Source organism: Patiria miniata, unplaced genomic scaffold (genome assembly GCF_015706575.1).
Source record: "Patiria miniata isolate m_02_andy unplaced genomic scaffold, ASM1570657v1 HiC_scaffold_7, whole genome shotgun sequence".
NCBI lineage: Eukaryota > Metazoa > Echinodermata > Asteroidea > Valvatida > Asterinidae > Patiria > Patiria miniata.
Genome location: NW_024037074.1, coordinates 13393365 through 13409998, shown reverse-complemented (window position 1 = coordinate 13409998; position 16634 = coordinate 13393365). Strand labels below are relative to the sequence as shown.

The window sequence follows — 16634 nt, the reverse complement described above, 5'->3', positions numbered from 1 at the left end:
CAAATTTGATAAAAAAGTAAGGCTAACCCCTTACATTTTTTTTCAATTTTGGCCAAAAAAAGAAATTGCTTGAAAATTGCTTGGAAGATGCCCGAGGGCCCTTAGAACACATTCTCAAAATTTCTGGTGCCAGATGTGGTGTTTAAAGGAAATATGGCGGCTACAATAATAAGCAAGGTAATAATTCAATTGCGTTGTCAGAGTTCGGCTTTTAACCACTTTCCCAGGGCTTTTAACCTCGTTCCCAGGGTCCTAGCCTCATCCCCAGGGCTTTTTTACCTCGTTCCCAGGGTCCTAGCCTCATCCCCAGGGTTTTTTAACCTCGTTTCCAGGGTCCTAGCCTCATCCCCAGGGCTTTTTAACCTCGTTCCCAGGGTCCTAGCCTCATCCCCAGGGCTTTTTTACCTCGTTCCCAGGGTCCTAGCCTCATCCCCAGGGCTTTTTTACCTCGTTCCCAAGGCTCTCACCTCATCCCAAGGGCTTTTTTACCTCATCCCCAGGGCTTTTTCACCTCGTTCTCAGGGTTCTAACCTTATCCCGTCGTTTAACTCGTTCCCAAAGAATGTATATATTACCCCTCAAAATTTGATAATTGCTTTACTTATTGCTCGTCAGAGTGCCCCTAAACTCTTAAAATAAATGTATTAGTATCCATAATTGTAAATTAAAATACTGCCAATTTAACCATCTGCAATGTATTCAATTTAAAAGTAAGACATTATTTTAAGACACCCCCCCCATATCCGTTATTTATGAATAATAAATCACAAGTCTGAAAACAAGGAAATTGACACAAGTTACAAAGACAGTCGAAACACAATATATTCAGCTTCAGTTCAAACTCATTTATTTCAGCTTTAATAAAAACTCCATGGCGTACACAAAATTGGTAAAAATTAATTTGTTTTTTTAATATTATGTCAAAAATCCCTTATATTTGCCAAACTTTCAAAATTATCACTTCACAATAATGAAAATATGCTATCCATGCCTCCTAAAGTGTTTCTAGGTTGTTTCCAGAAAAGTCAATTTTTGACCCAAATTTGATAAAAAGTAAGGCTAACCCCTTGCATTTTTTGTCAGTTTTGGCAAAAAAATCGAATTGCTTGAAAACTGCTAGGAAGATGCCCGAGGGCCCTAAGAACACATTCCGAAAATATCTTTTGTCATATGTGGTGTTCAAAGGAAATATGGCGTCCACAAAATTGGTAAAAATGCATTTAATAATTTAATAAAAAACTTCATAGCATTGAAGCAACTGCAAAATATTTAGAAACTGGAGTTAGAATGCATACACACTTTTTACAAAGAGGATCATTTTTAACCTTAGAGATGAGCATGCTGACCAAGAACAATGTGAAAATTTGTTGTTTTCTGCAATCACAAATACTGCAGAGTATTGAAAAAAGGGGAATTGTTACTGAGAATCGGATTTAGGTAGACAAACTTTCATGATTGTGATGAATAGTCGAAAAAATGGTTTACTTTTTTGATTTCCAACAAGACAAGGATTTGTAATCACGGTGAAATCATTCCAAGGAAAAGCTTTCAATATTTGATAACTTTCAAACTTCTAAGCCATGTTTAGTTACAAGATTTGATATGCATAATATCAATGCAAGATGCACAATTTCACAAAAAGGATGTATACATGTCTTGTGCATCACATACACCAAGTTTTCCAACTGGAGGATCCTGGTTTGGCGTTGCCATGGTAATACAGTGTTCTCAGCATCCAATGTGTGCTCCACAGTTGACGTCCTGGGTAAGACCTTCAAACTCAGTCGACGGCATCAGTTACCTTCCAAACAGAACAAAAAAGAAACTTGAAAATAAAGACCAAAATATTTCAAACATAAAATACACAACTAAGTCCACATATTTCTTCATCTGGCACTATTTTTGGAATTGGAATAGTTTAAGGAAATTTGTGGACACTAAGTTTGTGAAATTTGCAGAACTTGGCAAAACGTGTGACATTTTCCTGATGGTAAATGGAGGAGGGGGAGGGTGTATTTATAAGCCCTCCTGTGTAAAGACTGGGGAACAACTACTGTGTCTCAAATTTCACAGCAAATAAAGACAATTGGGTGATCAAACACCTACAAGGCAACAGCAGAAGTAAAATAAGTGAACCGTCTTCTAGATCATGTAGAGCTAGCTATAATTGTTGGGATTTACTCACCGTGTCTAAGATGATTGAGATGTCTGCAGTGGTAGTTATGTCTTCTTCAAATTCCTGCAGCCTTCACTTCCAGCCTTCAAGGAGTTTCCCGAGGGGAACCTTAATAAAATACAAAACTGTTGGAACATTACGCTTCATCAATCATTCATCACATCATCAAACACTTTTTTTGAGCCACAAGCAAATTTACAGATGCATATATTAGCTTGAAATTGTAAAGCTATTCAACTTAAAATGGTTGATTTTTTTTTCCTTTCTTTTTACAAAGTCAAGGTTTTTTACGAAGTCAGAGAAGCCCTACAAATGTGCAGTTTTGGACAATAGATTAGCAATTTTGAAGAATGTGATCTCTGCAAACTTTCAGCAGACCAGTTTATTTTTAAATATTGCTGTCACATTTCTGGGATGTTGACTGAATATAAACTGTTCCAAATTCTGCGATTTTTTTAAGGCTATGCATCTGATAGCCAAGACAATTAAGGAGAAACAAAACATTATTTAACCAGACCTGCTCAGTGAACATTACTCGGAATGCTGCACAAATTAATGAACTTTTTTATTCAGTTTATTTTCTAGGGTTTTGTTTTGTTTGTGTTTTTTTTTGGGGGGGGGGGCATTTCAAGGAACATATTGTTGGAAAAGCCCAGGTTTGCAAAGAAAGCCTGAAAATTGGTGAAGCAGGCGGTGAAAGCAATTGGTATGTGTAAGAAAGACAAAGTAACATTGTGATTCATGTTCACTGAGCAGGTCAAATATCCTGGTAAGGTCTGTTTAAACAGGGCTACCACGAGAAGGTCCCAGGATACCAGCCCCAACGCGCTTTCAGTATCGTAAGGCCCATTGCTGGATAAAAGGTAGGCCCCGGAGGGCCAGACACAGTTATCGACTGTCCGGTCCGCCCGCCCAGCCCCGAAGGACCAGGAAAGCACCCTAACCTATATGCACGCCCCCCTAAGTCCATCCCCCTTACGGGTTCATGCGGTCTGATAGGAAGTAGCAGCGTTTGCCGGCTGTGAATACAGGGCCACGCCCCTATAAAGAGGGACGCACTACCTGCTCCTTTATGGCACGGCATCCTAGGGTTTCCAGGCCGCTGCGTAGGACCCACGCCCCACGTGGAAGGCGGACCTGCCACGCGGACGCAACTCGCCCCTTGAATCTGTGCTGGATTTTCGCCGCACCTCAATTGGAGCACCCAGTCAGACCCCAATTAGCAATCGAAACCGCCGCACCTCCCTAAGCCCTAACGGCATAGGGATATAGGAGATCCCATAGCCTTAATAAGTTTTCAGAAGGATATAGCAGATCCCCTGAACTAAGAGAAAAAACCCTATTTATGAAGTGAAACTGTTCATTTCACTTATTGGTGATCAATATTTATTTTTAAAAAATCCCTATGGAAGTATTCATTCAAATTCAACCAGCTGATGGTGTCTTTATCCAGCTCCAGGAGTCCATGTGGCGATTTGTAGATGGGGTAGACATCAATGATGTGCTTCATAGGCGGGAGTATGGGTTTATGCCCTAAAGGCAGTGCACAAGATAATTTGAAGTTTAGTAGAGCCTTGCAGCAGGGACGGATCCAGGGGCAAGTTTCCTTACGTAACTTATACCCAGTATTTTATGCTTGTAAATTTTCCTCTTTGCTCCTCTCCATTCAGGAGTAAAAATTTTTTATATTTATTATGAGCTGACAAAACAGCACAGCTGGCCCAAAGACCAATGATGATTTTTCAAGCTGTGAGGGAAGTTGTGTCTATGCCAATCCATGGCACCTTGTTTTATCTCCGCCAAGGAGTAGGTTTCGCTGACGAAACTTTATAGCTGGCTTAAAGACAAGTGATGATTTTTCAAGATAAAACTGTGAAGGAAGTTGTGTCTATGCCAACCCATGGCACTTTGTTTTATCTCCACCAAGGAGTAAAGTGTCCCAACTTCAATCAAATTCACATTTGCTCCCCAGGGAGCTGATGTAAAACCCCCTATGACTGCCACCCAAGATCCGCCCCCAGATGGACGTAGGGATATAGAAGATCCCATCGTCCTGCTGGTCTTGTATTAGGATGATCCTCGAGGACATCAGGATATAGCAGATCCCTTAGCCCTGTCTTCCTGCGACGTTTGCTCAATTTGAGCCGATGAGACGTGCTCAATTTGAGCCGATGACCTGCGGAGAAACCACCACCCTGCACAATCACGACACCTACCACCACCGACCCGCACATCACAAACACATGAACCAAGCAAACTTGACCAACCAAATGAACAGAATACAAATATAATGATACAAGATGATTATTGGGCAAGACTTTTGAATTGCAGCACTGATATAGTGGAAAGCAGACAAGATATCTGCATTTAATTCAAGCTGCGCAATTTGTAACATCCATAACACCGCACTGCTGTTGCTGTGAGATTGACCAATTTAGCATGGAAGATTCAAGTTTGCTTGGATTAAAAGAATACAAAGTAAAGGTGTCTGACTCACTCTGTACAATCCAACGAACGACTCCACTTGCAAACTGTACTTGGGTCTTGAGTTCCTGGGTCTTGGGTGTTCACTGGCTCAATTTGAGCGCTAACGGCTGAAACAAAGGGTCAGTCCTACCTTAGTGAACACATCTCGCTGACCACTTGCTTGCTTGCTTGCTTGCTTCTGTCTTCTTTGGCATTCTGATGAAATAAACAAAAACAAAAGGAAAACATGGTTGAGTTTGAAGGAATGAAGGTGAGTTTGGGATAAGGGGTACAAACTGGAAGTTCGATCTGACAGAATCTTAGCAGGCATGTCAACTTTTTTTTTAAGTTGTGCATTTGACTAAACTGTTGATATATTTGGATTCTGCTCTGCAATATATGGGTCCAAAATTGCTATGTCTGCCACGGCAGGTGGAAAAAGGGGAAAGGGAACCTTTTTTTTTTCAACTTTATTTTCAATATATTAATAACAAAATGATACATTTATTGACAGATGAAAGAATAAAAATATTAAAATTATAAATTTTTTTTAGTCTTTACAATATCACCCCCATTTTATGATGCCCTGAAGTAGGCGTGTTTGTATGCCACACGAGTTGCTCCAGGAAATTGTGACCCCACTTTTGACATGCTTAATGTTAGCTTGTACATTGAACCCTCCTGCTAAAACAGTCGCAGTCAAAATTTACTTCCACTTCCCCTGCTATACATCCAACAAGGGCTAGTCAAAAGCAGTCAGATCATACGTCAAGCAAGCACTGTGTTTCTGTAGTCAAACTGGGTCAACAGACAAAGCAGGCAAGTTGTGGTCAACGCTGCTTTATCTCTCACCCGGAGTTAATTCATACAAATGAATGTAGATTTCAAGTAACTTAAACAGTCCCAGCCAGTCAATCCTGCTTTATGTAGGCTGGGAGCTGTTAACAATTGAAAACAGTCACTTGATTGATTTAGACTGCAAGGACAACTTGGCACAGAATGTATTTTTGCATAGGAGGGTTAATATACAGAAATAGAAGGGATTATTTCCAAATGCCTTCTATCCATTAACCCTAATAGAACTCAACCAATCAAAACCCCAACAGCATGTTTTGTTGGAATCTGTCAGGATGGGTAAAGTACCCCTAAACTGACAGTCTTTTGCATTGGGTTGGCACACCTCCAGAAACAATGTCCAAAATATGAGTGTGCAGTTTTCCGTTATGGTGTTGGAATTTGCCAGGATGGGTTAGGGGGTATAGTTCCTAGTAAATCATGCTAAGGAGTTAAAAAAAAAAAAAAAAAAAAAGGTAGAAGAACAGGTATAGGACATTTATAGTATAACAGCTGTTTCCAAATTTTTTTTTCCATTTTTTTGTATTCTAAAATTGTGTTTTATAACAGCCATCAAAACTGACTTTGGGCAACTAGGAGAGGGCACGATATGCCTTTTTGCTATTTCAACTGCGCGCACAGATCAGGTTCAACTATTCAGTATCGGAAGATAAACGGTTCACGACACACGTGCAAAATCAAAGCGAGGTACCAACGAAATAAAAAAAATAATCTTGCTTTGAAGTATGCAAAATTTTGATACAGTGGGATCTCGATAAGACAAACCTCACGAAAATTGGCTCAAATTGTTTAGTTTAAGCAGTGTTTTGAGTTATTCAATGGATTTTCTTTTCAACAACAAGAATAGGAATAAGTTCATAACTTTAAGGTTTTTCAAGAAAAAATCTTCATATTCGGCTACAAACAATGATCAGAGCCATATGCACCAAGCATTCTTGTCGTGCATGAAGGAAGGTATTCTATTTAAAAGAAATGGGTTTTTTTGTTTGTTTACAATAACACTGTTCAGAGAAAAAGTGGTTCTCAAACATGAGTTTCTTTCCCAAAGTAAACTTGCACCCTTTGAAATAGCTGTTTTGGTCTACAGTTCAATATTTATGAGAAAAAAAATTAGGCACTATTGCGCACTACTTGTGTACATCATTGGCTTTTGCTGTAATTTTCAGAAATGAACTATTGGAGGGGTTAGTTTAATAGATCAAATATTGTTGCACTGACATGTTTGAAGTTTTGTGTTCGGGAATGCTGGAAAAATCAAGAAAAATGAAAATGTTCAAGTAATCTGGTTCCCTGACTCCACTAAAATGAAATGGATCAACTTAGAGATGCCGGAAAATTGTAAGGTAAGGGAACTAGTCTAGCTGGCCTGCACCCATTCATGAACATGTAACAAATAGCAAACAAAATTTGGACTGAAAAAAAACCGGTAAATTTGGAGCAGTAGTTGAAAAATAGTTAGGTTTTTCCAACAGTGGTTGGCCGACCACTGCTGGAAATGTATACAAAAGTACCATTTTCTTGAGAATGACTTCACACCAGGTGCCACAATTTTACAGGATGCTTTTAGACTGTCATTTACCAACATCCAAGTAAGGTATTTCGTAAAAACTTGGAAGTTTTATTTTTGATGTTTGCAAATGTTGTATATTCCCTTTAACTATTAATAGTGGAAAACAAATCCAATGATTCTTTGTACGCTCTATATTAAATAATTGATAAAGTTTTGAAATAAGAGTGGTGACGTTGTTGGCGAAAGTGGTCAATCTGTACGTGCTATCGGTTGATTCTGTAGGATATCTCGAAATCACTTACCTTTAAAAAACAATCATCCAGAGCCTTGAATTAGAAAGGAAAGGTGTTCATCTGGTGGCAGCATGATCATCTGAAAGTCTTTCCTTCCCCCCGTCAGCAATCTGGGGGTCTTGTGCATGTTCACAGCTGCAAAAAAAGATAACCTCACCTTAATGAACATACAACAATTTATCTCCCCCCCCCCCCTTGTGACAAAGTTATGCCATATTTTACTTCGAATTTCTTGACAATGACAGATCCAACACTCGTGTAAATTCACAGGAAGCCAAACAAGTAAGTGATTTACCTATATATTGGCAAAATTATACGTGGTTATATGTAGCGGATCAAAAGATATAATGATTTCGCTTGTATTTATGCGAGGAGAGCGTGTTGCGTTGTAATAAACGCCACGTTCACGGGTCTATGTCTTAATCATTTTTGTAGTGACTGAACTTCATTTACATGACATATGAAGAAAAATGCAGCGTCAGGTTGCAACATTCTTTCCTTTCGTTCGAAAATACCACGTTCGGTTCATATTTGTCAGTTTGTACGATATATTAAAGGTCCGGCTAAAACCCCTAATTTGTTTTGCTTTACCGAACCACGCCCACCTCAGCTACAGAAAGCTGGCCGAGTTGACATTTCTCACCGGCGCGGCCAGGCTCAAAAAGTTCACCATTTTTCTCTCACATGCGAACAAATTTCTCCACTATTATTTACTCAAAAGTACCCACAGTGCAAACACTAGACTTCGACATTATCTTTGAGAGATAACCTGTAACGTTTTAGTTAAAAAAAAAAGGACAACTTACTTGGACAAATGAGAACGTTTGACCTCGACGAAACTCCTCCATTTTGGAACCCGCGAAGAAACGAATGCGAAAACACACACGTGCGGACCCGCTTTCATGGCAGGCTGAAATTCCAAGGGGGCGCTCTGCCTATTATCACGGCGGGTCCCCAAACAATATTATGCTAACAGAAGTATATTTCAATACGCTCTGCGTAAATATAGGATGTAGCGACTGGAATGTACTTTTTTCGGGAGCTTTTTTATGCAGATTTTTGGGGTATTTCTCTTCGCTCATTGGTCTATACCTCAAACTCAAAATAGAAGCAGATGGGCTCCGAATCTTTTTCTATCTTTTAAAACATTTTTGGTAAAAAAAGCAAGAAAACAGCTCGTTTTGTTTCGAAGGAAAGCAGCCTTGAATATTCATTGAGATTAGGGAAGTTTTTTCCTGTTTAATTATTTCAATAGGATTAAATTTAATGTCGCGTTTAATTTTAAGTGGAAAAATCAACATTTAATCACCCCCAAACACCATTTGGTACACTCCTAATCTAAAAAGGTTTTTTAAAGTTCTTGGCGGGATTTCAAAAATGTAGGCCTACTCTTTTTTAAATCAATGTTTGTACCCCAAAGTGTCAACCAGTAAATTTAATATTTTCCTTAATTTGAAATGTTGGAAGTTCATTTCAAAATGGCTATTTGGCAAATATAAATTTTATAAAACAAAAAAAACCCTTGACATCTACAAATATAAAAATTGCACCAAATATGTTTCAAGATTCCTTGAACATATTCCCCAATATTCACCACAAATTGTCTAAAAAAAATCAGCTACGATTCTTGCCAAAAAAAGCATTCCTCTTTGAACCTCATTTCAGATTTTGTTTTTCAGAATCCAGAAAAGAAATTGACCATTTTTTTGGGGGGGGGGCTTAGAATTGCTTGAGATTTATGGATATGGCATAAAAACATGTCTACAACATTAATCTTGCAATAATCATTGCAGACTCTCAAGTTGTTCTGATCTGAAACCAAATAAAAGAATAAAAATGGAGACAAAAACAACTTTTGCTTCAAAACGTGTACAGCAAACAGTTCAAAACCTGTTTTATTCCATTCGAGATTGACCTATCAGTAAGATGGATGAATACAATAGCTGAAACCCTGTTCAAATGTCACAAACTCTACAGACACAGAATATAATCTGGCATATTTTATAACAGGAATAATAAAATTATCAATTTTTTCTATGAATCTTTCTTGATACTTAAATATCCAACACTGACGCTTGCAACAAATGCTTGAAACTTTTTTTGAGTATGGAATTACCTGCCTTACTTAGATGAAACTTAACGATGTAATTGCTTGAGCTGATACTGTGTTAACATAGCAAGGAGTTTAAAATCTGCATGGAAATTGGCACTTAAAATGTCATTCTATAAAAGCAATGAAGTATTTTTAAATTATTCGAACTTCTACGAAAACAACTATCAGTCAATAACAAAACTTAAATACTGAACTTTCTAATATAAGTTCATTTGACCAAACCCCCTTAAAAATTCAATCATCATTTTTCACCAATAGAAAAATCGTGTAAAATGGAAAAAATTGCCATGCAGCACACTTTTTGGTCCACTTTTATCACAAAAGCAAATATTGGAACTCCGCATAATTTCAAGACTTTAAAAAAAAAAAACTTAAGTACACTGACTACTGTCATCAACACTTGGAACTAGCAAAAATCTCAACCAGCATAAATTTGATACATTTGTACAAAGAACTATAATAAATTTATGGCACGCAATTCACCAATAAATTTTGATAAAATGACTAAAAGTTTACAACCTTGCGTCAAATTTCTGAAATATATATATACACCTTTAATAATATAAACAACACATGTTATAATACTTGTTTTTTGTTTATGGAAATTGAACACAGATGTGCAACCTTTTCAACCAAACTTTTAAGGCGATACAAAAACAAATAAACACTGATCAATTTCTCTCATAAAATGTATGCAACACTTTGACGCATATTTCAAGTTACAAATTTCAAGCACTCTTCCCAATTTCTTTGAACCTCATCTTTGCAAAACATTACAAAACATCAACACATACTATTAAAGAACAAACATCCTCTCAAAATTGCACCTCAATGTAAGAACCACTACTCAGAAACACACGACCCATAAAATCTCCACAAAAAACCCGGACATTTAACCAGTTCGCGCTGGATGAATTATATACACGCAAAGGTTTTGCGGTATTCAAAACGGATGACGGATAAACACACAGGGAGCTAGGCCGGAATATCTGTCAGCAATCCACTCGCAGCGAGCGAGGCTGGAAATAAGAGTGTGCTGCCCGAGGTAGATGGCTTCAACCGGCCTGGCTTAAGGTCAAGTGAAAATTAATCCCGCGCCTCGTTTCATTCTTGTCAAAATGATCCCGGCGCGAACTGGTTAAGACATTTTGAGCTGTCATAACACTTTGTAAACACGGAACGTTTTGTTGTGGAATATGAGGTGAAAATATCGCATATACTCCGGCGTTTGACGCTTGATGATGTCACAGAACCTTCCCACTTTTGCTTCTACTAAGAGTTTCAACTCCTCTGCTTTGGCGCCGTTGTAAACCTGACAGAAAAAAAAATTAATGTTTTAATTTTAACTTAAAATTTCATTGAAAACTGTCCGATACACAATCTTTTGCAATTTTCTGCTTTACAGTTAACTGAAAAAGTTAGTGTGAAATTGGCCATGGATTTTTTTTTTCTACTACCTCCCCCCCCCGTCCCCTTTGTTATACTGCCCCGCCCTCTTACTTACATGCCCATTGGTGATGTCGATCAGGTCTGGTAACCTACATCCCGGAGCCGCAGCTCTAGCATAGCAAATACTGTCTTCTAGGATGATATAGTCGGTGCCCATGGCTTTGTGAATGTCGTAGACCTCGTTGGGTGGCTGCCGTCCGTAATACTGATACAGCTGAGGAAAAAATGAGAAATGTTTGTGATCTGTCTGATCTGGCCCAATCAACCCCACACCAGACATTGAAAACAAAAAATGTTGGGTTTATCATAGTCACAGTGTAAATATGTGCATACCACCTAAGCTCATAAAAATGGTGGCAGCAGTGGGATTCAAATCCACAACATCAAAATGCATTTCAAAAGTGCCTCCTTGAAAGGGTTTGAACTTGGGTATTTTAGAAGAAAGGCAAGGGGATCATCCTGGGCACTTTAACCTTCACAGGATTTGAACCCACCTCATTAATTCAAACCAAACTGCTGGATTCAAACCAGAGTGCTCGCCAGGGAAGCTAGAGGGATCATCTCCAGACCAACTTGACCCTCAAAAACAGGATTCGAACCACAGTGAATTTACTAGACGGCAAGGGGGTCGCTCCTTAAACAACTTTGCCTTTCCCAAACAGGATTTCCACCAATGTACTTGCTGGGGAAGGCTTTGACCTTCCTAAACAGGTTTCGAACCACAGTACGTGCACTTCAAGGCAAGGTGATCACCCTAAGACCTTCTAATCTAGCGACATCTCACCTGCAACGTCCTCTCTCTGAGTTCCTTGTCCTCGTAATGTGGATGGTTGGTCAGCTTACGCCCCGTGCACAACTTGACACCAGCGAGGAGCTGCATGCTACCACTGAACACAGCAGCCTTGGGGGTCTGCTCCCTGCAAGTATCAAGAGAGACGGACCAAGACAAACAAATGTCGTCAACTAAAATCAACTTTCATCTCTTTCATAAATTTGAAGGTGGGTTGTCCTAAAATCATATTTCACAACTGATGAAATCTAGGGGCAACTCAACTATCGCTAACAAAATTGCCCAGAGTCACAGAGACAACTTTTTTGCCTATCTGATCCAGTATATCAAATGTCTTAAAAACAAAATGTAGTTGGACCTCTTTTGCAAATCAGTTTTCCTCAATCATATTTAAGAGCTTTTAGATCTGGGACAAACTCAAAAATCTGCCCAGGAAATTAATTTACAGACCATGAAACAAAATTCAATTTCTCAGAGTAAATAACGAAAAATATTAGCATCCCGCCTACCTGATCCAGTTCATCAGCTCCACAGTGTCAGGATCATAGAACTCGCGCAGCTCCTCAAGTTCAGCGTACACTCGAGGTAAGGACTGCCATGAGAGACAGAAAAATATCACAATTGAAATCAAGACAACTGGTATAAGAACTGAGTATGCAATCAAGAAACAAAGCTCTCAAACAATCTAAATGGACTTCTTCAGAGGCAGAAGAAGAAGTCTTGCTAAGAATGAAATATCAGGCCACTCTAACATTTTTATTTTGTATATTACAGGTCAATCCATTCAGTAAGCAGTTTGCAGCAGCTTAATTCATTTTCATGGCTACAGTTTTGACAATTTCAACTTCGGAATGTAATCATATTGATTTACACCTTAGTTTAATATTTGATCATGCATTTTAAATATCAAGTATTCTTCTAAAATGTCTTGATTTTTGTTTCTTCGTTCAAATTCCACAAAGTGTACAACTGATACTCACAATGGTCAGAAACACAGCGAGCACGATAAGCGTGGCGACATGTCGAGCAATCTGTACCTGTTAAAGAATTGAGTGAATTTTAAGTTAAGTGTTTGGATACCAGAAATTAACCCTAACTCCCTAGGAATTATTGCTAGGATGCAACCTCAATCCTGCAAAATCCTCCAACTGCCTCCATGTAAAAATTGCATATAGCCTCAACCCTGCAAATCCTGCGTTATTTCTTGAATGTGGTCCTAGGAGGGGTGACCACTGCCTCAATTCAGCAAAATTCGCCGGCAATCACTGTCAATATGTTGAGGCAGAGCCAGTGACATCCTGGAGCAGTGCGGAGGATTTCAAGTATAATCTTGGATTATATTTATGCACGGCTGAGCATAAACAACACAAGGTCCGGCCCAAGACATTGCCACACTGCAAAATCAGCCACACATTTTTGCCTTATATCCTCAATCCTGCAAAATCCTCCATTTTGCAAGAACGATTTTGGAGCATTTGGGAAGGTTAGGGTTAATAAAAACCAAGTGTAGGCTTGGCCCGTCAAGCTGGAACTAAAAATCTCAGTTTAGGACATACTCAGTGACTCAGTAAGTCAGTCAGTGAGTGACTCAGACAGTCAGAAATCAACAGGGTAGCCCTTTAGGTCCACCTACGAGAGATGAAAGTTTCCATCGATGGTTCCAACATTTTTAAGAACCATTTCTCACCCCGGTTTCGGACTTGAATCCCAGCCGCGTCAAAAGCGCCCTCCATGTCCGATAATCGCAGATGCCAAACGCAGCAAGCACGCAGACGTGGGGCAGCCACAGGTACTTGAGCCGCTGTATGGCTACGGCTAGACAAGCCAAGAAGACAGACTGAATGGCTAGATAAGCCAGCTCAGGACGCTCGCTGAGGAGGTGGGCGGAGTCTGAGGCATCTGGGGGCGGGGGAGTGGCGTCGTCATCTTTCTTGGCCCTGGCTAGAGCAGCTTGATTGCTGTGGTTTGAGAAAAAAAAAACAGTCAACAGTTTCTGGTAAGCATTTACACAAATTATTTGGCAATTTATTTATTTTTACAGATACTCAAGACAACTTTTCCATTTTCTTTTACTATCTAACTACCATCGCTCACCAAAAATAATTTTAATTAAAAAAATGATTCTTTTTATAAAATAAATTGAAAGACATGAATTTTTTTTGGTTTCTATTTTGCCTTTGTCAGCCCATGAACTTTCAAAACGAGAAAACAAATCTGCACATTTACTCATTTTCAAGCAAAATTTGACAGAAAAAAATACTGATAAAATTGAATGAAATTTATATTTCTATAAAACTACTTACCTCCAGTTTTGATACACTGCTGTGGCTAACGCTGCCAACAATCCCACTATTACAACGCTGTAGAGGGGAAAGACTAGTCTCCAATTCAGCCGCCATATGGTGTCAATGGGCAGGAAGCCAAAAGCTCCATTGCACTGGTACATGAGGGCGTCAAAATCCCTGGAGAAAAGACCACCATTAAAACCAACCTGCATAAATGCTTTGTACAAATTACTAAGAACGAATCATTTTTAACATTTATAAAAAAATTCTCAATTTGAAACTTGCATATTTTCCAACATCTCAAACAAGTATTCCTCACTGACAAATTTCATTTTCAATAAATTTCTGTATTTCTACAAATTTGTTTTAGATTTTACAATTAAAAAAATGCAGCATTTCTTGTGTATATCTGAGAATAAGACCCTTGCATACCTTATGTTAGCAATTCCAAACTTGGCCGTCAGGAATTTGAAAATATGCTGATCAGCCTCCAGGCCAATGGCAAACTGTGATAACAAAAAAATACAAAATGTATAAAAATATGTTATTAAGATAAAGCTGATCTGCATTATCAATTTCCATTTCTCGAAGACTTCTCTTCGGTTTGCCAGAAATCACTCAATGAGAATGATTCTGGCGAAAGAAAAATGAAAGTCCTGAATATTTATAAGGTATTAGGTTTTGAATCTTGTAATGATGTTGTTACCTTTATGGACATGTTGATGAGCACCATCAGGAATAGAACCAGCACCACATGGACCAGCAGCTTGATGAATCGGGTTAGAATCCCACCTGGAGAAGGACGATTTCCCTGTAAACAAATAAAGAATGAAAGATAATTATTCTAAATTAATTTGTACACACATTCAGTTTCTTATTATAATAAGTAATTATTGGTACAGAGCAGGGATGTAGTCAAGTCCATCAAAAAGCCAGTCGTAAATAACAGTGGATGAACAATAACAAAGGAATGCCTTTGTCAAAGCTCATTTGAATAGCTTGTGAGTTGAATTGGGACAGGAGGACTTGTGATGGACTTGCAGGGACTTGTGATAGACTCGATTACATACCCGGTGGAGACAAATATCCGTCCTGGTTTTTAAGGATATCGATTTACCTGTAATTGAAGATCCAAGAGAGCCGCAGCGATGAAACTGAAGACGAGGGAACCCAGGAGCATCTTGTTGAAGAACTGGAGGAGGCAGACGGCCAGGATGGAGATTGCTTGAAGGAGGAGCAAGCGGACAACCTTGAGGAAGGTAATGAGGAAATGATTAATTTGGGTCATAGGGGCAGAGGGGATAGTAGGAATCGAGCAATCAATTTGAAGGAAGTAATCAATTAATAATGTAATGATGATGTAAATCAAGAGCTTCCTCACTCTGCAATGAATCAATGAAATCTTCCAAATCTGAATCAGCTGATTACAATAAATACAAGATCAATTAACCCTCCAAGTTGGGTCATATAAGCCTAAGGTGCCTTAACTGCCTTCGGCTCAACCACGTTGTAACTGCGTTCTTTGCAATTCAGCTCCCGCTGCGAGTTAGGATGATTAGCGCCCCAAGTTTATTATTAAGTTTTGGATCCTTGCAGGATAAAATCCAAGACGGCAAAACCAATCAGTTATTACTTGGTCAACCAACGAGCAACTTGACCATTTACCACTGACCAATCAAAATCAAAGACCACAGAGTGGCCTTACCTTGTGAGTTGGAACCATTTGAAGGCTTGCTGATCCGTACAACGCCATGGCCTGAAGCAGGAACACAAACTGGGCAAACTGCCAGAACAGGACAAAGAGAAATGAGCTCAGGAGGATGAAGGCCAGGCTGACTCTCTGCAAAACAACCAAAAACAAACAAATATATTCCTATCAATAATTTATAAGTAATCTAAAGAAATTGGGGAAAAACTCAGGTAACTCAGTTAGTTTTACAGAAACTGTTTCACTAATGAAATTGTGAACTTTCCAGGCACTACAATAGAATACACCCTGGATATTTCTCTTCTCTGTGTGTTTTCTCCTTTTTTGGGGGGGGGGGGGGGGCAGGGGGGGGCATGAGCGGTAAGGGCTGGGCATAGTAGAGTGTTATAGGTGGGCAATGGAGGGGTTAGGGGGTTCGGGTGGGGGCTGGGGATATGAACTTTTGGCCGGTGTCCCATTTTTGAAGGTTACACTTAATTTCTAACAAGTTTCTGTCATGCCTGTGCTGACAAAGTTTTGAGGGCTTGTAAGTATTAGTCTGTTCTGATCCAAAATGACTCATCGTGCCGGCATTTATCTTCAATTTGACAGATTTGAAAATGAGATAACTTAATTAGAATGTCAAACCCACCTGTCGTATGACGGTGATGTTTGGTCGGAGGTAGTAGGTAATGAAGGCCATCTGAGTGAACAGCATGGGTAAGGCAAAACTCTCCCTCAGTGGAATGGTGTAATCTACTCTGGTTGTATCTTCCCTGTGAAAAGAGGATAATGCCAACAACCAAAAACTTGAAAGTCTTCCACAAAGTTATCGCGAAAGCAAAGTTGCAGTCTTGTAGTCAGGGCATCACAAGTCATCATAAGTCACCATGTCATCATAAGTCATCATAAGTCATCGTAAGTCATCATAAGTCATCACAAGGCAATCACAAGGAAATCGTAAGTCACCATGTCATCATAAGTCACCAAAGTCATCACAAGACATCATA

At 39.1% G+C, this 16634-nt stretch overlaps 1 protein-coding gene and 1 long non-coding RNA gene across 4 annotated transcripts in view; both read right to left on the bottom strand.

Annotated features, from left to right (window-relative positions):
* Positions 1 to 824: 824 nt before the first annotated feature.
* On the bottom strand, positions 825 to 2782 carry LOC119746425. The gene is made up of 2 exons (XR_005273746.1): positions 2186 to 2782; positions 825 to 1801 (listed from the first exon to the last, which is right to left on the bottom strand). It is a non-coding gene; the product is annotated as an uncharacterized LOC119746425 (long non-coding RNA).
* A 6371-nt stretch (positions 2783 to 9153) lies between these two features.
* LOC119745401 (probable C-mannosyltransferase DPY19L3) overlaps positions 9154 to 16634 on the bottom strand; it is a 33973-nt gene continuing 26492 nt past the window's right edge. For all 3 annotated transcript variants that reach the window (XM_038221722.1, XM_038221723.1, XM_038221724.1), the window contains exons 6-17: positions 16277 to 16400; positions 15643 to 15777; positions 15055 to 15186; positions 14644 to 14748; positions 14370 to 14443; positions 13956 to 14114; positions 13340 to 13610; positions 12633 to 12689; positions 12162 to 12244; positions 11647 to 11779; positions 10918 to 11076; positions 9154 to 10725 (exon numbers count right to left, since the gene is read on the bottom strand). In XM_038221722.1, the coding sequence (XP_038077650.1) occupies positions 10570 to 10725; positions 10918 to 11076; positions 11647 to 11779; positions 12162 to 12244; positions 12633 to 12689; positions 13340 to 13610; positions 13956 to 14114; positions 14370 to 14443; positions 14644 to 14748; positions 15055 to 15186; positions 15643 to 15777; positions 16277 to 16400 (1588 nt within the window). In that variant the 3' untranslated portion in view covers positions 9154 to 10569. The remainder of the gene's footprint in view (positions 10726 to 10917; positions 11077 to 11646; positions 11780 to 12161; positions 12245 to 12632; positions 12690 to 13339; positions 13611 to 13955; positions 14115 to 14369; positions 14444 to 14643; positions 14749 to 15054; positions 15187 to 15642; positions 15778 to 16276; positions 16401 to 16634) is intronic.